The sequence below is a fragment of the Diceros bicornis genome, chromosome 3, assembly GCF_020826845.1.
Source record: "Diceros bicornis minor isolate mBicDic1 chromosome 3, mDicBic1.mat.cur, whole genome shotgun sequence".
NCBI lineage: Eukaryota > Metazoa > Chordata > Mammalia > Perissodactyla > Rhinocerotidae > Diceros > Diceros bicornis.
In genome coordinates, this window is record NC_080742.1 from 77,769,927 (window position 1) to 77,794,447 (window position 24,521).

Consider the following 24,521-nt stretch of genomic DNA (forward strand, 5'->3'; position numbering starts at 1 on the left):
AAAATATATAAAGAACCATGCATCTCAACAACAAAAAAACTGACAACCCAATTAAAAAATGGGCAAAAGACCTGAATAGACATTTCTCCAAAGAAGATATACAGATGGCCAACAGACACATGAAACGATGTTCAAAATCATTAACTATCAGGGAAATGCAAATCAAAACTACAAGGAAATATCACCTCACGCCCGTCAGAATAGCTATAATTAACAAGACAGGAAACAACATGTGTTGGAGAGGATGTGGAGAGAAGGGAACTCTCATACACTGCTGGTGGGAGTGCAAACTGGTGCAGCCACTATGGAAAACAGTATGGAGATTCCTCAAAGAATTAAGGATAGAACTACCATATGATCCAGCTATTCCACTGCTGGGTATTTATCCAAAGAACTTGAAAACACCAATGCGTAAAGATACATGCACCCCTGTGTTCACTGCAGTGTTATTCACAATAGCCAAGACTTGGAAGCAACCTAAGTGTCCATCAAGGGACGAATGGATAAAGAAGATGTGGTATATATACACAATGCAATACTACTCAGCCGTAAGAAACGATGAAATCCAGCCATTTGTGACAACATGGATGGACATTGTGGGTATTATGCAAAGTGAAATAAGTCAGAGGGAGAAGGTCAAATACCGTATGATTTCCTTCATTAAGTAGCAGATAATAACAACAATAAACAAACACATAGAGACAGAGATTGGATTGGTGGTTACCAGAGGGGAAGGGGGGAGGGAGGAGGGCGAAAGGGATAATTCAGCACATGTGTGTGGTGATGGGTTGTAATTAGTATTTGGGTGGTGAACATGATGTAATCTATGCAGAACTAGAAGTATAATGATGTACACCTGAAATTTATACAATGTTATAAACCAATGTTACTGCAATAAAAAAATAAAAAATAAATAAATAAATAAAAATAAAGGGTGTTCTTCAGGCAGAAGGAAAATAACTCTGAATGGAAACATGGAAATCAGGAAGTAATGAAGAATAATGGAAAAGGTAAGTACTTGAGTAAATCTCTATGAATACTAACTTATATAAAGCAATAATATCTTGTGGGGTGCATAATATACAAACAAAAATACCTGAGAGAAGTTCCACATCTACTTAAGATGTAAAGTTGGAAAGAACACTGCTTTTGAGTTAACAATAAACAAAAGCAAATAAACTACAAATTAACTTTTCTCAAATGCATCAGAAAGCTGAGGTCCCAGGGCAACCAAGTACACTGAAATCTAAAGACAAGACAGAGGTAAGCACTGGCTCATCTGTGGCAGAAGAAAGGTGGAAGGGATGCAGGGCACCAGACAATCAAGTAATAAAAATTCAGCTAAGGGGCCGGGCCGGTGGCGCAGCAGCTGAGCGCGTACTCCGCTTCAGCGCCCCGGCATTCACAGGTTCAGATCCCGAGCTCGCACTGATGCACTCCTGTCAAGCCACGCTGTGACAGCGTCCCACATAAAATAAAGGATGGGCAAAGATGTTAGCCCAGGGCCAATCTTCCTCAGCAAAAAGAGGAGGATTGGCATCAGATGATAGCTCAGGGCTAATCTTCCTCACACACACACAAAAAAATTCAGCTAAAATTATTAACAAATTGATAAATGCTGAGTGTGGGCTAGTAAAACCCCTGAGACTCATAGACACAAGAGGAGTTCACAACCACCTACAGGCTCTTCTCCACAGACCTCCACCAGATACTCAGGAGAAAGATTAGGGGTAGGGCAGGAGACCAGAGAACCTCCTTTGGTGGTACAGTCCTGGGAGGAGCAGTCTCATCTGCAGAAAAGGCACAAAGAGCTCTGACTGGACCCTGCTCCCCTACTAAACAAAAGCCTTAAGTCACATGGAAGGGGCAGCAAATCATACCACCACCAAGACACAGCTTAACACCCATTGCTGTTGCAGTGAGGGTAAAAGAAAAAAACCTCTACTCCTAGAGGATAGGGCATAAATCAGTCCTGAGCCCATCATACTAGACTAATACCACCATATGTCTCCTACCACTGAAGGAAGGGCAAAAAAATTTATCCTGCACAAGACCCACCAGATGCAAGGCAGAGTACGAATGTCACGGGGAGGACAGGATCAGAGAAATACCCACCAATGAGAATAGTGGACACTGGAACTGCTCAAGATTACAGTTCAAGGGCAACAGAGAATTTTCCTGTCCTCTACACCCCTAAACAAACAAACAAATACTAAATACATCATACTCAAACTCCTGAAAGCCAGAGATAAAGAAAAAATATTGGAGGCAGGAATCACTGGACCTTACTACCAAGGTATCCTTGACTCTGTAACAGCTCAGTTATAGAACTTTATATGGTAATTACTTTGTTCATCTTTTCTAATAGATTGTAAGCTCTTCAAAAGTAAAGAACAACCTTATTAATTATCTCTGCAACTCTCAAAATCGTTTGGCCATAAGAGGCACTTAAATAAAGTATATACTAAATTATTAAATATCAAGCAAAATGACAAGATACCATAATCTCGTAAGTCTATAATACCTCTTTGTTTTCCCAAACATGAAGCCCATCCTTTTACTAGGTAGCTGAGATACTTACTTGACTGGGAGTCACCTATAAGACCAGAATCCAAAATGTTTAGAAAGAGAAAGGGCAACAGAAAACAAGCATATCAGGGCCGGCCCGGTGGCATAGTGGTTAAGTGTGCACGCTCGACTCTGGCGGCCCGGGGTTCACAGGTTCGGATCCCAGGCACGCACCGACACACCGCTTGTCAAGCCATGCTGTGGCAGCGTCCCATATAAAGTAGAGGAAGATGAGCACAGATGTTAGCCCAGGGCAAATCTTCCTCAGCAAAAAGAGGAGGATTGGCAACAGACATTAGCTCAGGGCTAATCTTCTTCACAAAAAAAAGAAAGAAAAGAAAAAGAAAACAAAGGCCCTGAGAGGGCCGGCCCCGTGGCTTCGCGGTTAAGTGCGCGCGCTCCACTGCTGGCCGCCGGGGTTCGGATCCTGGGTGCACACCCACGCGCGGCTTCTACAGCCATGCTGAGGCCGCGTCCCACGTACAGCAACTAGAAGGATGTGCATCTATGACATACAACTATCTACTGGGGCTTTGGGGGAAAAAATAAATAAATAAAACAAAGGCCCTGAGGGGATGACACATTTTTCATTCAGAGTCCTCATCTGCAGAACTTCACTTGCCTTGCCCAGACAGAGTATTGGTTTTGTTTTGCTTTAAATATATACTTTGTTTTAGCAATGAGAAGAAGCTCAATATTCTCCTAGCTAAAATCTGAAGATTTAAAAATTTCAATGAAAGGAATCTTAAAATCTCCCCAAAATGGAAGTCTTTTCTGGAATGAACTTGCTTTAAAATATCATCTGGGGCCGCCCGGTGGCGCAAGTGGTTAAGTGCGCACGCTCCGCTGCAGCGGCCCGGGGTTCACTGGTTCGGATCCTGGGCGTGCATAGATGCACCGCTTGGCAAGCCATGCTGTGGCAGCGTCCCAAATAAAGTGGAGGGAGATGGGCACGGATGTTAGCCCAGGGCCAGTCTTCCTCAGCAAAAAAAGAGGAGGATTGGCAGACGTTAGCACAGGGCTGATCTTCCTCACAAAAAATAAATAAATAAATAAAATAGAATATCATCAGTATTTCTGAAACAGGAAAAAAGGAGAACAGCACTTAGGCACAGGCAACTAAACCAAATATAAAACTTGCATGTTCTAATGCTCATTATGTTATTATTTAGTTTTTTATTTTTTAACTAAACTAAAATATAGATGGCAACTATATGAATTTCCTAAGACAATTCTGTGAGAAATTGGTCTTAGAAAAATTCCCAAATTGCTCCTCGTACAAATTTATCAAGTAGAACCAAAGTGAAAGAGCTGTCTTCTCATTTCAAGCATCCTTATTTATGTTGATGCTGCCTCACCCACTGGTCAAATGCATCTCTCTTTTCAAATATTTGTCTTTTGGAATAAGAACAAAATACAAGAGTGACCTCTATCAAGAAACCTGGCAAACTTGAATACCACAAGCTACTAAGTAAACCGTCAATGAAAAATCACCCGGGATGATACTGCCAGGACTATATATTAAGGGGTCATAATTTATCGCTTTATTTTGAATTCCAGGAGGGTTTAAGAATTGTTGGCATCCAAAAACAATCTTGCTTTGGTCACAGAATCATAAGGGAAATGCAACTAAATCCTGACACCCTAGACAATACAGTACATTGCTCACTGTTCTTCCCCTCTGCTAAGCAGCAGAAAGAAGGATGGAAGAGAAGAAAGGTAGTAAGGAAGGAAGGAAGAGAAGGAAGGAAAAGGGATTCTTTACAAGGAGAGAATAAAGCACTTACACTTCATAGGACTCTCTAGCCACAGATGCCAGGTGCTACCCACTGAAATCCAGGCTTGGACTAAGCTCCACATTTCTGAAAGGACCATCTCAACCGAAGCCTGGGGCTCAGAGTCAGCAGGAGGAAGCTGCAGCTCCCACTAGCAGCACATTTCAAAGAGGCTGCAACAAGAGAACATTTTCCATTTAAGCATCTAATTCCAATCTTCCATTCACAAAGCAGTAGTAGAATAGGCCTTTATATCAGACTTTTCAAAAGATATTTCCATGACTATGTGATGAATATGAAGCAGGCTATGGCCCAGCAATCTTTTCACTAACATGCTCTAAGTCTTTCATTATACTTCACAGCAGATCCTAAAGTACTTGCCCCCTTTTTTCTTTAATGGCGCATTATTGCTCCAAGGCTCACTTCTATACCAACAGTTCTAAACCTGCCGAATCAACCAAAATCACTGAGCAGGCCCTCAACAATGCAAGCACACACCCAGAAAGGAGCCTAAGGATTCATTAGCTGCCAAGAATTAGAAGCGGATTAGGGCTGCTAGTTAATGCTACACAAAAACTCCCCAAATTAAGCAGAATTACTTAAAACACTTCACTGAGGACGGACGAACTCTGGCAAATAGAAAATGAGGTTCTGGAAACACAAATATTTCAATGAGATTTGAAAAGTAACATAAAAGTGTCAGGTTGCTGTACTTTTTAAAGCATTTCAACTAGTGAATAATATATTTATTAAATAAAGACTTTCAAAGATTTATAGTGTATTAGAGGGAGGGGGAGACTAGGTCAGAGCACAGAGTAAAAAGAACTTCCAAAAAAAAATGATCAAATGTAACGTTTTAGACACATGACCTGTAACAAAGGGGTATAGAGCTAGAAAATCAGAATCTCCCAAATCAAGAAAAAATCATTTTCATGAGACAGGTAAAGAAAGAAAAAGTCTAATTTACCTGAAACAGAGAAAGTAATTAAGTCAGTCAACTATCTTCAGTTTCTGTATCTAATCCTTTATAAAACTTTACAAATTTAGGACAAATTGCTAGATTTCTCACAAGTTACTTTCTGATGGTTTTCTTAGCAAGGAGAGAAAATGGTTTGAAGGGATACTGAGAAAAATATAAGTTATGGGGCTCAAAAGATGACCATCACTACCTAAAAATGATATGTTTCAAAATAACTTGTTTTGCAAGATGGCCTGAAATACAGAAACTATGATGAAATGAAACTTAGCTAATACTTCACCAAAGCAGTGATGAGTCAACAACTCCCACCTCCAAAAGCAGAGTGTACACAAAAAATAATTATAAAGCCCTTTGCAAGCTCCAAGACCCATAGAATACCCCTGTATGCATAAATAACTTTTTTCTAAAAGCAAAAAAGCTCATTTATAGAGACAAGTTCAGCCAACTTACATTTTCACAGCCATCTCCATAATAAGCGAATAGATAATTACAAGAGAGATATTATTACCCTTACAGCAGGGAAGAGATTTCTGGCTAAAAATAATTCTTTAAGACATTGTAAGCTATTCAAATTCCAGGAGAAATACTCAAAACACTCTTCCAAGTCAACTTTGGACTGTAGTGCCCATATGCATTGTTCTATCTTGATCTCAACAAAAGGGATCAATAAGACCAAGCAATAGCACTGCACACTGTGGTCTCCTCAGTTTCTGATGAAATCTCAGTGTTTCTGGGACAAGCGTTTTCAAGCAATCCTATGTAATAATGACCTCTGTCAAATTAATTTTTGCTCAAATCTGTAGCTGTCAGTCACGCATAATACGGTACTGAGAAATCTTGTCAAAAGTTTTTCACGACAAGCGCAAAGAATCCCTATCCAAATTAAAAACTCTCAGTCACCTATGCATGTGATTAACCCCAAGAATGGCCCTGAAAAAAGATAAATAAATTTGGATCCATAAAATCAACTTGGGTTGGGAGTGACTAAAGCATGCATTCCTTGGTAATCACTTCACTGTGGGCCTTACTAATTATACTAGGCAGCCCTGCTTTTAAAGAAGAAAATGCCAAGCTTGAAACCATTTCATTTGAAGCAAAGGGGTAGCCTATGTAAGGGCTTCCTGAAAGCCAAAAATATAGAAAACGTATTTCCTTTAATCACTGGTCTCTATTCCCGCCTATCTGAGCAAGTTTTATAACAATTCATATAAACCAGAATGATGAAATTATCAGACTTATTAAGCAGATGTTAATACCATGCTGAAGATTCAAGTTTTCAATCTTATAGAAATGTAAGATGTCTAGCTTAAAGTACTGTAAAAAATGCATTACTGTGTTAGCAAGCATATCTTCAAGTCTCGTTCTAAGTATATTCTTCTGCTTTGGAGCTCTCTATTTAAAAGGTGTTACACTATGGCTGAGACAGAAAATACAACAAGGAAATAATGAATACAGAGAAAAACTTAAAAGAATTGTGCTTGGGTTTGAGAAAAAGTAAGTAAAAACCATAATGTAAACTCTGTTAACAGAAAATTTCATACCCCCATCCCTCCCCCCAAAAAAAACATGTTTCATAATATTTTCATTTTGGGAGCTCTACCAGAAAGAAGAAAATTAAGTCAGTACTTTTAAGGAGATCTGCCTGCCAAACACTACAAAATTATGCCCTTTAGCAGTACTGTGAACTTCTAATAAAGAGAAATAAAGCTTCTCTCTGGGGCTTCACCTGTACAGCAGTAAAACACTCTGGTAATATTTCAGTACCAGGGTATAAATTAGAGAAATACAGTAGAAGTAATCTGAGCAATCTCAACTTCCTATGAATTAAATTTGTTTTTATGTTCAACGGAGCTTAAAATTCTATAAAATCTGGAAAACAGTATGGCAGTTCCCCAAAAAAACAAACACAGAATTACCATACGATCCAGCAATTCCCCTTCTGGATATATACTCAAAAAAATTGAAAGCAGCGACTCCAACAGATATTCGTACACCCGTGCTCATAACATCATTCACAACAGCCAAAAGGTAGAAGCAACCCAAATGTTCATCGAGAGATGAATGCACAAACAAAATGTGGTACATACGTTATTATTCAGCCTTAAAAAGGGATGAAATTCTGACACATAATACACCATGGATGAACCCTGTGCTAAGTGAAATGCTAAGTGAAATAAGCCAGTTACAAAAGGACAAATACCATTTGATTCCACTCATATGAGGTACCTAGAGTAGTCAAATTCATAGAGACAGAAAGCAGAATGGTGGTTGCTAGGGGCTCGGGGGATGGATAAATGTGGAATTAACTGTGTTTAATGAGTATAGAGTTTCAGTTTTACAAGATTAAAAAAGTTCTGGAGGTGATGGTTGCACAACAATGTGAACGTACTTAAAGCCACTGAACTGTCCACTTACAAACAGTTAAAATGGTAAATTTTATGTTATGTATATTTTCCTTTTAAAAAAAGGTGAAATTCTGACACATGCTACAACACGGATGAACCTTGAAGAAATTATGCTAAGTGAAATAAGCTGGACACAAAAGGACAACTACCTGTCCTTATATAAGTAGAATCATAAGTATGATTCTACTTATATAAGGGACCTGGAATAGTCAAATTCAGAGACAAAAAGTAGAAGAGTGGTTGCCAGGGGCTGGAGAAAGGAGAGAATAGAGAGTTATTGTTTAATAAGTACAGAATTTTAGTATGGGAAGATGAAAAAGTTCTAGAGATGGGTAGTGGTGATGGATGCACAACAACATGAATGTAGTTAATGCCACTAAACTGTACACCTAAAAATAGTTAAAACAGTTCAATTTTATGTTATGAATATTTTACCACAATTAAAAAAAATCTATAAAATCTATTTTCCATTTCCATCATAAACATCAGTGCAATCAACTTGAAAGAATGTTGAAGAAATATCTGGAAGGCTTTGAAAGAAAACTGTGTTACAATTAGAAAATGAAGCAGTGACCTGATAATTTTATATCCTGAATCAAACCATCAACTCTGGTCCAAGGCCTGGGAAGACAAGAAATAAACTAATCCAAATCCAGATGAATGCCACCAGGTAATAGACTACCATGCCAACAGAAATACCATCACAAACTCTCATTCGTAGGCTTCAATACACCAAAGACATAAAATGTCTGTATTTGCACTGTCCAAGACTTAGAAGGTGACAGTGCAACTAAATAATTTAATTAATTTAAATTTAAATAGCCACAACAGCCATCTGGCTATTGACTATCATATTAGAGACAAAGCCAGACTGGTAAACTCTTGCAAGAAAAGGTCTTTGGTTTTTATCATTTACTTACATACTCCCAGTCTCCAGCAATGCAAGGCATACAGTATTCCTATGTTCTTTTTTTTGTTTTTTTGCTCCTTTTCTCCCCAAAGCCCCAGTAGATAGTTGTATGTCATAGTTGCACATGCCTCTAGTTGCTGTATGTGGCACGCGGCCTCAGCATGGCCGGACAAGAGGTGCGTCAGTGCGCGCCCAGGATCCGAACCCGGGCCGCCAGTAGCGGAGCGCGCGCACTTAACCGCTAAGCCACGGGGCCAGCCCCTATGTTCATTGAACTAAACTGATCCACAGTAGTTGTACAGGAACATTTTCTATTTTCTAGAAGGTTTTCTTTTCAAAAGTATGTTATGTTTTAAGGGTCACTTGACCAGAGGACGAGGGCATAAGCATTAAAAAATGCCTAGATTTTCAGGTAAATGAAATCAATTTCTGTAACTGCTAGAGAAAAAACAAAGACTCTAGGGGCCAGCCGGGTGGCGCAGCAGTTAAGTGCACGCGCTCCGCCGCGCTCGCCCGGGGTTTGCAGGTTTGGATCCCAGGCGCGCACCGACACATGACTTGCTAAGCCATGCTGTGGCGGCGTCCCATTTAAAGTGGAGGAGGATGGGCACAGATGTTGGCCCAGGGCCAGTCTTGCTCAAGAAAAAAGGGGAGGATTGGCATCAGATGTTAGCTCAGGGCTAGTCCTCCTCACCAAAAAAAAAAACTCTAGCTTTTAGAACTAAGCTAAAGAATCAAGAAATTCCAAAGAGCAAAATTACTACGAAAGAAGTTTGAAGCCAATACTCCATGACTCATGATCTTCCTGGTATAATATTTAGAAGAAAAATTCTGGGGCCAGCCTGGTGGCATAGCAGTTAAGTGCACGTGCACGTGTTCCACTTCAGCAGCCCCCGGTTCGCCGATTCAGATCATGGGCACAGACCTACTCAACGCTCATCAAGCCATAGTGAGGCAGCATCCCACATGGAAGAAGTAGAAGGACCTACAACTATATACTGGGGCTTTGGGGATAAAAAAGAAAAAGAGGAAGATTGGCAACAGATGTTAGTTCAGGGCCAATCTTCCTCAAAAAAAAAAAAAAAGAAAGAAAGAAAAATTCCCAAGGATATGTGATAAACCAAACGTGACAATGCCAACTTTGTCAATCAAAGCATGATTTGATTTCACCTGATTTATGCTTCTTACGCTTTTCATCACTCCTTTTCAGTGTCCAGATTGAACTATAAAACTTTTGAGGTAACCTCTAACCCACAGACTCTCTCTGTAAAAGTAGTCTCCTCCTTATCACCTAAATTACAAAATTAGAACATATTAGTAGCATAACTCATTAGCCCTAGAAAGAGACGGTCTTTCCTTCCATTGCTTTCTAGATTGTCTACTAATTTTGGCTACTGGAGGTGGACAAAGGAAACTACCAAGTGTTCAGGGCCGGCCCTGCGGCTTGGCAGTTAAGTGCGAGCCTTCCACTACTGGCGGCCGGGTTCGGATCCCGGGCGCGCACCGACCACCGCTTCTCGGGCCATGCTGAGGCCGCGTCCCACATACAGCAACTAGAAGGATGTGCAACTATGACATACAACTATCTACTGGGGCTTTGGGGGAAAAAAAAGGAGGAGGATTAGCAATAGATGTTAGCTCAGAGCCGGTCTTCCTCAGCAAAAAGAGGAGGATTAGCATGGATGTTAGCTCAGGGCTGATCTTCCACACAAAAAAAAAAAGACAAAAAAAAAAAGTGTTCAGAACAGTCCACTATTAGATAGGCTTCCTTTAAGATCTGTCTCAAAATAATTTTCTTTCTTTGAAAATACTTCAAAGAGGGCCGGCCCTCTGGCTTAGTGGTTAAGTGCACGCGCTCCACCGCTGGCGGCCTGGGTTCAGATCCCGGACGCACACCGACGCTCTGCTTCTCCGGCCATGCTGAGGCCGCGTCCCACATACAGCAACTAGAGGGATGTGCAGCTATGACATACAACTATCTAGTGGGGCTTTGGGGGGAAAAAATAAACAAATAAAATCTTTAAATAAATAAATAAATAAATAAAATAAAATACTTCAAAGAGATCAGTCATATCTGCCTATTACATAAAACAAAATCATGGCTATAGACTGTTTCCAAGAATTTTGGTGGAAAAAAAGTTTAGAGTAACGAATATAGATTTTTCAGAAAATGGCTGTTTTATACAAATATTAGAGAAAGAGAAAAAATGCTAACTCCTAGTATCAGCTAAACCATATCCAAATTACACCTTTATACTAAATCTGTAGTCATTAGGGTCATTATAACTATACTAAATGACTCTACGATGAGTAAAGCACAGGGAGAGAGAAGAATAGTTTTTCAAAACGTGTATTCTTCAAAGTGGTTTTGAAACAAATCAAGCAAATTCTGTTCCTTACCAATTTCAAATTGAAAATTAAAACATGATACTTGTTACTACACCAAAACACTTCTGGTTAAAAGTGTCACTTAGGGACTACTTCGAGAAAGACTTACTGAGCCAAGAAATTCATCTCCCCTTCTGTACCCAAGTCTTTCAAAGTATAAAAAGAGGGCAATATAAACTCATCTCATAAAGGTTGTTTTTTTAAAAAAAAAAAAAAAAAGGATGGAAAGACTGAAAACAGAGCATCATAGGAGGCTGAAGAATACTGCCTATTTTCAATTACCCATGGATATGGTAGAGAGAAGCCGCAAAAATAAATGAAATTCATAGAAAGGCAAATTTGAGTTATCTAACTATCCCTTTGAAGGTGCCTACAAGCAGCTATTCATTCAACAAACATTTTTAAGAACCTGTGTGCCAGGCATCTTGATTCTTTCTTAACAACCACGGTTTATCCTTCAACTATGGGATTCAGATTACATAAACAAATAAACGGATCCTATAGCCTAGTGGGGCAGTCAAAACAAATTTTCAAAAAGGTAAAAAAAAAAATGATAAATTCAATTAAATAAAGTGCTCTAGGGCCGGCCCGTGGCTTAGCGGTTAAGTGCGTGCGCTCCGCTGCTGGCGGCCCGGGTTCGGCTCCCGGGCGCACACCGACGCACCACTTCTCCGGCCATGCTGAGGCCGCGACCCACATACAGCAACTAGAAGGATGTGCAACTATGACATACAGCTATCTACTGGGGCTTTGGGGGGGGAAAATAAATAAATAAAATTATAAAAAAAAATAAAAATAAAAAATAAAGTGCTCTAGGTTTGTAGCAGGGGCAGAAATGGCTTTCAGTTGAAGGGAATCATCCAAGGGGAAGGAATTTAGGCTGGACTTTGAAAAGATGTTTCTTCATTTGAAGACAGGATTGGAAAACAGTAACAGTAAAAGCACAGAAGAAAGAAAGAATCAAAGAGGGGCCGGCCTGGTGGCGCAAGCGGTTAAGTATGCGCGCTCCGCTGCAGCCCGGGGTTTGCCAGTTTGGATCCCGGGCGAGCACCGACGCAACGCTTGGCAAGCCATGCTGTGGTGGCGTCCCATATAAAGTGGAGGAAGATGGGCACAGATGTTAGCCCAGGGCCAGTCTTCCTCAGCAAAAAGAGGAGGATTAGCATGGATGTTAGCTCAGGGCTGATATTCCTCACAAAAAAAAAAGAATCAAAGAAATCACAAAATTGGACAAAGGTAGCACCCCCTTCACCCAAAAAGCCATTTGCTTACTATGGGAGATACTACAGCTGTTTGAATGCTGATTGGAAGGAACTAGTAAACAGAGTCTGAAGATGCAAGTGAGACAGAGGATAACCAAAAGATCGAGGTTCCTGAGAAGTCAGAAAATGAGATGCAGAGCACCTAGATCTGACAAGAGGAGAAGCAGGTGGATACATCCATACTGAAGTTTTACCAAATGAGACATGAAGGGTTGATGGTACATTTAAGACAGTGACTAGAATGATAGATCTTGGAATCCAAACTGGATAAAGAGAGAAGACAAGACCTAAGAAAGAAAAAGTAGGGGCCAGTCAACGGAATGAGGTTTTGTCAAAATTCAAGAACAAATGCCGGGACTTCTGTTTAACGTGACTGAACTAACTGAAAACATCTGTTTGCCCTCAGGTCCCTTCCAACAATCCACTAAAATCAGAGTAAAGAGATTTAAAAAGGGGGGTGGGGGAACCACAAGGACAAAGGGATGGAAACATGAGTGATATTAACAAAACTGTGGAAACTAGAAAGCTAATGGATGAGTGTTAACTGTCAGCAGGTCTGAGAAAGCTGAAATTTGCTTGGGGGCAGGGAGGGAGGATGGGATGAGAATGTGGAACCCACGGGGCAAACTGATTCATGTTGCAAAACCCCAACTAAAGCTCAGGAATTAGAAGTACCAGGTATATCTGAAGGCAGATACAGAACAGAAAACAAAGGGGTGTGTTTAAAATCTGTATAAGCACTTAGACTCCTAGATTTTCTCCCAGACGCTGAGGGGCCAGGCTACTGTCCTCTCACCACCACAGAAGACTCATGGTTTACTCTGGAAAGATTGAAGTAGAGGGACTCAGGACTCTTGGACAACAGACTCACCTAAGGACAGGAATATCATATGGAAAATAGGACATTAAATTAAAGCCTACATACTTAGTGATGAGATCCACCCCCCAGCTCATTCTCCTACCCGCCATCCACAGCCTAGTTTAAAGCGCCAGGCAGAAGACGGGAGGACTTCTCTCACGGTTAAAGTGCTCCAAAAAGAAAAACCAACAGAAACACAATGAGACAGAAGGTGTATAAGATTCCGTTCTCAATGATATCTACCAAATGAGGGAGTAATCCAAGAAAAGATCATAGGATCCAGGATTCAGCACATCCAAAACAAGAAGTGAAGGGAATTCCCTAGTTAAATAGAGATCCCAGGACAATAACTGCAACAGATCTGCAGAACAACCAGGCCAGATTGGAGCAGGGAGATGGAGGGCTCTCGGGAGAAGTTTCCTTCCACCACAAAAGGGAACAGATTACCAGTCTGAACATACTAAAAGGATATTTACACTTACTGACATAGAGTTTGGGATGATTTACTGTTGATATGTAGATAATTAAGCAAATGTGAAAAAAAGAAAAAGGTAATGATTACCACCAGAAAAAAAAGTTGCACAAAAAAGGAAATATTACCATGGTATATATGCTACATGGTTCACAATGTGTATTATGATATAACTATGTTAGAGAGATGGGGTGAGAGAAGTAGAGGGAGCCTAAAACCTCATCTTTCATAGGAGGAAGTCTATATATAACTGCTCTTTTTCATCCTAGGCCTTGTAAAACTATTTCCATTCTGTAACTTTTTTTTTAAAGTTTGGTTTAAAATTTTTTAATTTTAAAAATAAAACTTTTTAACTTTATCATCAGCCATGATGGCCTAGCAGTTAAAGTTCGGCACACTCCACTTTGGCGGCTTCAGTTCCTGGGGGTGGAACCACACCACCCATCTGTCAGTAGCCATGCTATGGCAGTGGTTCACATAGAAGAACCAGAAGGACTTACAACTAGAATATACAACTATATACTGGGGCTTTGGGGAGGGGAAAAAAAAAAGAGGAAGATTGGCAACAGATGTTGGCTCAGGGCGTATCTTTCCCAGCAAAAAAAAAAAAAAATTAAAATTATATAAGATTTCAAAAAAATAAAAACAATTATATGAGGTTACTTGAGACTGAGCCAGCAAACTGGAAGAAAAGTGTGTTGTGATCAGAGCAGAATGTCTGAGTTAGTGATTTTAGGGGCTAGCGACTTTTTAATAATGACAAGATCCAGGGTTTGACTGTGTGACTAGGTGGCTGAGAAAAAGAAGTAAAGGAATTAAGAGGTCAAAGTGCCGGCTGCATTATCAATCCAGATGCTGCAGTTGCCTAAAAATGATGATGTGTGACTGTGCTGGATATTTTCCAGGTCCACTTTTCCACCCTTCTCTACCATGTTTTCTGCCCCAGTGTGCCAAACTGTATGGACTATATCAACAGGTTCTTATGTCCCCTAGCTGCTGGTTGGGTTTGCTCAGTGGGGAATCCCAGGAGGAGGTTAGGAGAATAAAGTCAGGATATTTATTCCTCCAGCTCCCTCCCTGCAAAGTCACCTCATGCTGGCTGTATCCCTTCAACCAAAAACTACCACTCATCTCAAGGCAGCCAAGTCCATACTTTTCTTGAGAGTTCAAGTAACCACTCCCTCCCCTATCCCTTCCAGCTTAGGGACATTAACACTTAGGTTACAGGTTCCTACACTATCTTTTGTGGTACCAGATTATACCCGCATCTTTATAAATAGTACCTTTATAAAGTAAACCCTCCTCAAATTATCCTATTTCCAGTGAGCCATCTGTTCCTGATGGGACCCTGACTGTAAACAGTGAGATGATGATGATGATATAAGGTTGTAACAGAGAGTAGTGAAAAGTAAGAAGAGAAAGGTGACTACAATTTACGTAATAATTACTAACATATTTTGAGTTCTAGGTTCCAAGAACTTTGTTAAGCTTTTTATAGGTATTAATTCAATTAATCATCACATATATCCTATGTGGCAAGAAGAGATTTTTGTCTGGTTCATTTTCACATGCCAACTCCTAGGAGTTGCTGGTACCTGGTAAGCACTCAAATACTAATTTAAAATACACATAACAGGGCAGGCCCCGTAGCTTAGCCGTTAAGTGCGTGCACTCCGCTACTGGCGGCCCGGAGTTCGGATCCCGGGCGCGCACCAACACACCGCTTTATCCGGCCATGCTGAGGCCGAGTCCCACGTACAGCAACTAGAAGGATGTGCAACTATGACATACAACTATCTACGGGGGGGGGGGGGGGGATTGGCAATAGATGTTAGCTCAGAGCCGGTCTTCCTCAGCAAAAAGAGAAGGATTAGCATGGATGTTAGCTCAGGGCTGATCTTCTTCACAACATAAAATAAAATACACATAACAATAAGCAGGTATAATAGGGAAGAGCTGATTTTTGCTAAGTGTAATATTCAAAGTTGCACATTTTTAAATATTTATTATGCACTTGCAGCCTAGGGGCTGATTTAAAAGGGCAGAGCACCTTTAAGTACCAGTTATAAGTTTAAATGAAAACATGAAAGGAGAGGGGGCAAATAAAAAAATATGCTTGTGAGTATAAAATGCAAAAATGAAAGAAGGTGAAGTCAGCAAGATCACCAAGTATACATACTTACAAAGAATTAAAGCACAGGAAAGGTGAGTATAAAAATCAGAGGAGGAAGCATAAGACAAGTGAATCAACGAATGCAGAAATACAATAGGTATAATAGGTCTCATTTAAACCCCTCACTAGATGCTCACACGGCTGTATGGAATAACCAAGGCAGCTATGATACCTATATCTTACAAAGAACCTAAAAGTCAGGGTAAAGACAAAGTTAGAGAACCAATAAGCAGCAAAATGAGAACTGCAAAGATTTTCTGAAACCAGTATTGATATTTTTTCTTTATATTATGTTGCACTCCAAAACACGGGGGAAATTCACATGTTTAAGAATCTAGAACTCTGAGACGTTTCGAGAATGATGTACTCAAACTAGAGTGAAAATTAGCAAGGAACAGTGAAGTGTTGGGCTACATCCGGCAAGGAATTGCCAGACGCAACACTTGGACACCGAGGGGAGACACATAAAGCATCCTTAAGTGGAAGATGGAGAGAGACTGGGATTGGATTCGATTGAAGGAAGACAAAACAGAAAAGCAGGGCCTAAGAAGCAAGTAGCAAGAGTAAAACTTAACAGGGGACCAGACCCACGCCACAAGCGAGAAGAAGAGGACCTACAAATCAGATTTTACGGGGTGGGGAAAGGGCCAGTTCGCGACCGACCAGCTGCGACTAGTTTCCGAAAAGCGGCGTAGATGTAGCTTGGCAGCCCCACCCCGCGGCAGCAGCTCCTCCCCAAGGAGTACCTCACGAGGCCAACCGCCCGGCTCAGGCTCGAGCTCGAGCCTAGGTCCCACCCGCCCTTGCCCCGCGGCGCAGAGCGGCCTCTCTGGGCCCCTCACCGAACGCTGCAGCTCCCCAAGCCAAAACGAGGCGCGCTCCTTTCCGCTGGGATCTGGGTCGTGGTAAAGCGCCTGCACTGCCTGGTACACGAGCTGCAGTGTCGGCTTTGCCCCTTCCATGGTGGTGGCGGTGGTGGCGGCAGCGACGGCTCTTGCTCTTCTCCCGAGGTTTCTCCAGTTGCCCCGCCTTCGCGCTTCCTCACTGTGTTGGCCACGGCCGCTCCCTGACTGGCGCCATCTCCTCTTTGGCCGTTACCACGGCAGAGGGGTTCCCCGTGGAAGTTGCCCCCTCGGAAACAGAGGTGAGATCGTATTCAGGTTCCTGGTCTTTTTTCCGATCCTCCCACTAGACTCCAGACTTCTCAGTCCAGACGCCGGTGCTCCCCTCTTCACCCGCTGACCTGCCCTCAGAAATCTGCCCCGGGACGACACAAACCACGCAGCGTACCTCAGCCGCGTTGACCCGGACCGGAAGCGGCAACACGGCTACCTTTGGCACACTTCCGCCTGGTGCAATGCAAACGGCCTCCTTCGCGGCACGCCTCTTCTTGTCTCCCCGCCCCCTCCCGGAAGTGTCCCTGCCAGGCCAGGAACCGGTAAGGAGGAGTTCGATGTAGTTTTCTCAGTGTTTTGCGTCCGACTGGAGCTTTAGGACCGACTTGGATCCCATAACTGAGCAGCACTGCCCTCCTTGGCAATGGATCCTGGGTCTTTGCTCCGTTTCCGATTTCTCCGTCCCTCTCCAGAGAATCCTTTGTGACCCCCCTGGACGAGGCCCGTCAATTCAACCATCCGTGGAGTGTCCACTGTACTGAAAATCCAAAGGTGACTTAAGACAGGGTTTCTATGCTGACTCCAGCGGAGGAGACAGACACGTAATCAAATAGTGTACAAACCTGAGATATGTGCCGCATTGAAATAAATCCAGAATGCCTGGAATCCCTGTTCAGCCTCCGCCTTTTCCACTAAATTCTTACACCCAAACGGTATTTTATTCTGTTGCTCGGGCCACTCTGAACTCCAGAGTATTTGCATACATCTTTAGGGTCATTCTCACTTTGAATTGTATTTTTGTGTATGCTTTTCTTTCCGAATCAAAAATCAATGGTCTAACAGTTCTCAATTCACAAAAGAAAATAGAAATCTTGAAATCTGTACTAAGGAGAAATTTGAGACAAAAGGTAGCAGCACGTTAAAGGATTTCCCAACATTGCTGCTACACCTTTGCAATAATAACTGCTACTATTTAGTGAATACTTGTAATGTCCAAAGCACTGTTGTTACAAGATCTCATTTAATCCTTTTAACAACTCTACCAACTGAATCCCCATTTTATAGTGTCGGGGGAGAGGGAGAATCTCCCTCTGCCCTTTCCCGTAAGGTTCTTCTGGCTGGCCAAATAATCAACAAGACAGGTTAGCAGGAGAAAATAATACCAAGTTTAATAACATGTATACATGGGAGAAAGCAGGGACACTGCGTTTCTCAACACAATAGCAGAAATTCTCATCTTAAATATCATTTTCAGCCAATGACAAAGGAGGATTTTGGGGGTGGGGGGAGTCAGTTACAGGAGATTACCACTAAAGCACAGTAAACAAGAGTAAGGTTTATTATGTAGCTCAAGGCCTCACCTTCCACATTGACAAGTCACTAGAAATGAGCTCATCCCCCTCTCTTCTCCAAACAGAGAGGGAGATACCTTTACAAATGGAGATTTCCCTTATAAATGTAAATGATTGTCTGGCAACTCTTCGCAGGGTCATCCAGAGAATGTGGCCAGAGAGACAGAACTTCTGATAAGAGGGGCTTGTTGGTGCCTTTCCTATTGTAACATTTATCTTTACAGCCATCATGATAGATCTATTCCAGGAAGGAGCTACCATGTCAAATTCTTTAGGCAGTTAGTGGGGGAGGTCAAATGTCCTCAGAGAAAACAACCAAGGTAAAGAGATAGATTTCAGGGTGGCCAAATCTTGATCTCCTACAATAGAATAAGACATAGGTAATGTAATTTGACCAAGGTTACACAATTCTTAAATGAAAGTCAGGATTTGAATCCATATCATTTTTGTTCCAAAGCCTGTTAAATTGTACAATCCCTATCGTCTTGTAGTATATTAGTTTCTGAATTGTTGTCAAGGGATTTTTAACTGCCAACATCACAATGAAAATGTGTTACTGTACATAGTTGATACAATTTCAGACAAAGGAAAAGAAACTTGATATTTGGTTTGTCTAATGATGTTTGTCAACATCATTAGACATCAGGGAAATGCAAATCAAAACCATAGTGAGGTACCACTTCACACTCACTAGAATGGCTAAAATAAAAAAGATAGTCTACAAGTATTGGTGAGGATGTGGAAAAATTGGAACTCTCACAACCTGCACAACCCGGTAAGACTGTAACTTGGTGCAACCACTTTCAAAAACAGTCTGGCAATTCCTCAAAAGGTTAAACCTAGAGTTGCTATATGACCCAACAGTTCCACTCCCAGGTATATACCCATAAGAAATGAAAACAGGGGCCGGACCGGCGGCTTAGCGGTTAAATGCGCGTGCTCCGCTACTGGCGGTCCGGGTTCGGATCCCGGGTGCGCACCGATGCACTGCTTCTCACGCAGGCCATGCTGAGGCGGCGTCCCACATACAGCAACTGGAAGGATGTGCAACTATGACATACAACTATCTACTGGGGCTTTGGGGAAATAAAAAAGGAGGAGGATTGGCAATAGATGTTAGCTCAGAGCCGGTCTTCCTCAGCAAAAAGAGGAGGATTAGCACGGATGTTAGCTCAGGGCTGATCTCCCTCACAAAAAAAAAAAAAAAAAAAAAGAAAACAAGTCCATACAAACACCTATATGTGAATGTTCATAGCAGCTTTATTCATAATAACCAAAAAAGTGGAAATAACCCTAAGTCCGTCAACTGATGACTGGATAAACAAAATGTGGTATAGTCATACAATGGAATATTAAGTATTAAAGGAATTAAGTACTGATACATGCTACAATGTGGGTAAGGCTTGAAAACATTATGCTAAGTGAAAGCAGCCAGACAAAAAAGGCCACATATTGCATGATTCCGTTTATATGAAATGTCCAGAATAGGCAAGTCTCTAGAGACAGAAAGTAGATTAGTGGTTGTCAGGGGGAGAGGAAGTGGGGAGAGATGAAATGTTCTGCAATTAGATAGTGGTGATGGTTGCACAACTTAGTGAATATACTAAAAACCATTTAATGTATGTTTTAGAAGGATGAATTTTATGGTATGTGAATTATATTTTGATAAAACCTCCTTTTTGGCTAACAGCTGCCAAAAACAACACCCCACGTCATGTCTTACTCATCTTTGTGTCCTTAAGCCATTGTGTAATATATAGTGGGTGTATAGTAAATGTTTTAAGTGACTTGTCTCTTAGCTCTTTAGTCTTAGAACAATCATTCCAGCTGCAACAAGAAATGGCTTGGGCAGGGTAGGTAGCAAGAACAGAAATAAGAAACTGTTGTAATAAACCTAGTGAGGAGTGGTGGTGGCCTAGAGTGAGATGTTGGCCGTGAGGATGGAGATAGAGATGTTTAAGATGAATTTAGGAAGAAAAATTTTGATAGGGTGCTTCTTTGAGCTGTAGGGTGTGAGGAGAGGGAAGAGAACCCAGGCTTCTGAATATGGAAGCTTTCTTATTAGTGGGGAGGGGTGCAAGGATGAAGATGAGTTTAAGCTCAGGCATGTTGACTACTGAAGCACTTAGGGACAGCCAAGGCCAACAGACTGTCGTATGTGTGAGACTGCAGCCAGGGACTGGGTTGAAGATACAGATTTGAGAGTCATCAGTGTATATATAGGTAGGGGGTCAAGATAAGGAGATGGTTGAAATGAGCCAAGGAGAAGAGGGACCAAGGCAGGCCTCTGCAGAGAAACATAAAAAAGGATTTGCGGAGCAAGTAGAGGCTAGGAAGGAGTAGCCAGAGGGGAAGGCGGAGAACCAGCAGAATGTACTTCGGAGGGATCATCTTGAAGCAGCATCAGAGGATTCAGCGAGATCAAATACTGTTAGAACAATAAATTTGAAATAAAATATTAGAAATATATGAAATATTTAAAATACCAAAACTTCTATAACTTTTGTCTTTAGGCATGATGGCCACACTAGGAACACTGCACTCTGCTGCCAAGTTTGATGTGCCCACCACCACTCCCAACAAAAAGGGCCCCCACTCCTTCCTCCTACAAGCAAGTGAAATACATCTTTTTTAAGCAAGAAGGTGATTTTCAGAGGGAAAGAAGGAAAGAGAGGGTGTTTCTTTTACTCACTATTGGTGAGTAAACCCAAAGGTTGAATATCATACTTCAATAAACAAGGTCCTCTCCAGTTCCATACAGGGGACTTCTATAAGAGCTTAAATCTGCCATGGGATGGTGCTTGTGACTTGTGGTGAACTTCAGGTTACACTAAGCATAGATTGTGGCCCCACAAAGTCCTCCTTAATTCTCTTCTCTCATCCCCTCACCCCTTCTCCTCCATCTCCCAACCCCAGAGTGAGGCAAGCCACTGCACTTTGGGGAGAAGTTGCAAAGGCATCGTGGCAGAGGCCAGTGGTTTTCTCCCAATGCCTATTCTTTTCTTGTATAGGTTGGTCAGCCCTTCCTAGAGTTCCTTAAAGGAATACTCTCTTTTCCATAACTTATTCAAATTGAGTTTCTGTCACCTGCCATCAAAAGAGTTTTGATGAATACTCTGCTATCTTAGTTCAGGCTGCCATAGCAAAACACCATGACAGAAATGTATTTTCTCACAGTCCTGGAGGGTAGAAGTTCAGGATCAGGATGCCACCATGGTCAGGTTCTGGTGAGAATCCTCTTCCTTGCCTGCAGATGCCCCTCTTCCTGGCTCGCAGATGACCACATTCTCACTGTGTGCTTACATGGCAGAGAGAAAGAGAAATCAAAGAAACCTCTCTCTTCCTCTTCTTATAAAGCCACAGACCTATTGGAATAGGGCATCACCCTTATGACCTCATTTAACCTTAATTGCCTCCTAAAGACCCTGTCTCCAGATACAGTCACATCATGGGGGGGTAGAGCTTCAACGTATGAATTTGGAGGGCATGCAGTGCAGTTCATAGATCTGCCATTACCTCCACTGGCCTTAGAGAGCTAGGAGAAGGCCCTCATCTTTGCCTAAAAGAATCAGATAACATCAAACTTCTTTGGCACACAGATGATAGTAAAAGCTCGGGCACAGCTGTGCAGACCGCTCCAGAGGCAGAGAAGTGCTGTGCTTAGCCAGAAGACAATACCCTTGGGTTGGATTTCACAGCTCTCTGCCAGCAACAAGTAGCCACAATTTTCTCAGGTAGTAAAAGGACACTTGTAGGGTAAAAAGGTGTATGCATAGAAATGTACATCCCGGGGTGGTTTGCCCTAGTGAAAAAGTGAAAATATCCTGAATTTCCATCAGTAAGGAAGTGAACATTAGGGTGTATGCATATGTCAGATACTAGGCAGCCGTTAAAAATTGGCAGAACTATTGTTAATTTTTTACATATTATAGTGGTATTTTGGTTATATAGAAAAACGTCCTTATTTATTTAGAGATACATATGAAGTATTTAGGAGTGAGGTAGTATAATAGAGAATATATCAGGTCTCTGTCCCCAGTTCCTGGCACAGTGCTTCAAAAACTTGGAGAATTTCCTAAGTGATAGGAATGTCTTTGTTATTGTAATGAAGTGACTCTGAATGGGCCCCTAGATGGCTTCAGGATGGGAGTTGATCACCAGAAAGACCAATGACATGATTAGAAGGTTGAAACTTTGGCCCAGACTGACCTCCCAGGAGGGGAGAGGAGCTGGAGATAGCTCAATCACGTGACCACTGATTTACTCAGGTGTGCCTAGTAACGAAACCCGAATCAAAACTCTGGACGTGGAAGCTCAGTGGAGCTTCCTGGTTGATGAACATATTGATGTGCCAGGAGGGTGACACACACTGACTCCACTGAGAGAGGTCGTGGGAGCTCTGCCTTGCTCCCAGACCTCACCCTATGTATAGCCTTTATAATAAAACTTGAATCGTAAATGTAGCACTTAGCTGAGTTCTCTGAGTTGATCTAACAAATCATCAAATCTTTGGGGGTTGTGGGAATCCCTGAATTTGTAGCCTGTTGGTCCAGAGTGCAGGTGGCCTGGAGACCCCTGAGGTAAGGCTGACATCTGAAATGAGGGCAGTCTGGTAGGAAACTGAACCCTTAAGCCTGTGGAGTCAGATACTAACTCCAGGTAATTAGTGTCAGAATTGAATTGCACTTCATCCAGTTGGGGTAGAAACAGAACAGGTAAGATGTTCATGAAGTCTACAATTTAGTTTAACAGACATAAGCCTCTCCTCCAAAAAAATAGATGAAGCAAAGATGGCAGAATGTTAACAGTTGTTAAATATAGGGGATAAGTAAATGTGTTCACTATACCATTCTCTCTACTTTTTATGTTTGAAATTTTCCAAATTAAAAAAAAGTCAAAACTGGGGGAAAAAAATCATGTCAATTTTTATTTATTGACATGAAAAGATGTCAGAAAATATTATTGGAAAAAGAAACAGGTTATGACTCAGCATGTGAAAATACCCATTGATGTGAAATTGTATTTGTGTTTGTATACAGGCAAAGAGAGATGTCTGGAAGGATGTTCAACAAAATGTTAACAATGGTTATCTCTGGTGATGGGATTTTGAGTGGTTTATACTTTCTTTTTTGTGTGTTTCTTCATATGTTATGGCACAAAATTGGGGTTCTCTTGCCCGATGAGCATAAAAAAAGCCAATTATTATGGCATCAGCTTTTGGGATAAGCAATCAGCTATATTTTGTGAGATTGATCTGCAAGGAGACAGGGACATGTGCTCTCAGATCTGTCTCCCCGATCCAGGGCTTGGGGCAAAACTTATGGGATGAAGGTCAGAGTAGTCTGAAGTGTGGAGATAGATGAGTAGAGGTAAGAAGAAGTGAGGTAATTGATGATCTGCACAAGCATAGTCAAGCTTCATGCCTCTTCATAGGATGCCTGTTCACAAAACGGTGGTTACCATGATCCGAAGGTGGCGTTTTTAGCTCCTTCACGTCAAAAAAGTGACTTATCAAGTATTTGCACAGGCCTGGTTGACGGCTTGGAGGTCTCAGCCGGCCTGAACTGGACAAGGGGTCTCAGTTCCTTAAATACCACTCTCAATTACTGTTGATAAGATGGGGTCAGTTGAACTGGTCCTGGAGGGCCCACGGTTACCATAGCACTTATCACTTGATATATTGCATATTTTTTTTATTTTTTGGCCCCCATTAACATGCAGCCTCTATGCAAACAGGGACTTTGGTCACTATCATATCCCCAGTGCATTGAATAGTGCCTGGCATATTGCAGATGCACAAAAATATTTGTTAAATGCATTAATAATGTTTACATGATTTGAGTTTTTTCTTTATAATGATTATTTACATTTTTAACAAATATATTTTATCAAAAACAACACAGTTGCTTTTTTCCAAACAGTGAACACTGTATACTTGAAGTCATAACTGTCACGGGTCAGTGTTGACTGAATCTTGGTGGCTGTTTGCCAAGAAAAGGCTGCATAGCACAGACCTCTCCTGGCCCAACTTCTCCTGGCTACTCAACCCTTAGGGCACATATTCTAGACCAAATTCCTCCAGCCGCACAACCTGAGACAGCCATAAACCCAGGACCAAACAAGTCTCTTTTCCCTCAATTAAACCCACATTCAGGGCTTGTGTGCTGAGGACAGCATCTGCCTTTGTCTGGCTCTCCAGCTCAGAACTGCCTCTAGTCGTGGCCAGCTTTTCACCTGATTTCGCTTGCAAAGCAAATTCAAAC

General features: G+C 41.6%; 1 protein-coding gene across 3 annotated transcripts in view; it reads right to left on the reverse strand.

Annotated features, from left to right (window-relative positions):
* Positions 1 to 17,098, reverse strand: part of TNPO3 (transportin 3) — a 93,808-nt gene extending 76,710 nt beyond the window's left edge. The window contains exons 1-2 of one of the 3 annotated variants that reach the window (XM_058529668.1): positions 16,634 to 16,714; positions 4,356 to 4,516 (exon numbers count right to left, since the gene is read on the reverse strand). Coding sequence is in view for 2 of the 3 variants with exons in the window: in XM_058529662.1 (XP_058385645.1) it covers positions 16,634 to 16,753 (120 nt within the window). In the remaining variant the exon portion in view is untranslated. Of the gene's footprint in view, positions 1 to 4,355; positions 4,517 to 16,633 lie in introns of all 3 variants that reach the window. The other 2 variants (XM_058529662.1, XM_058529656.1) reach the window with 2 other exon arrangements.
* Positions 17,099 to 24,521: the final 7,423 nt, after the last annotated feature.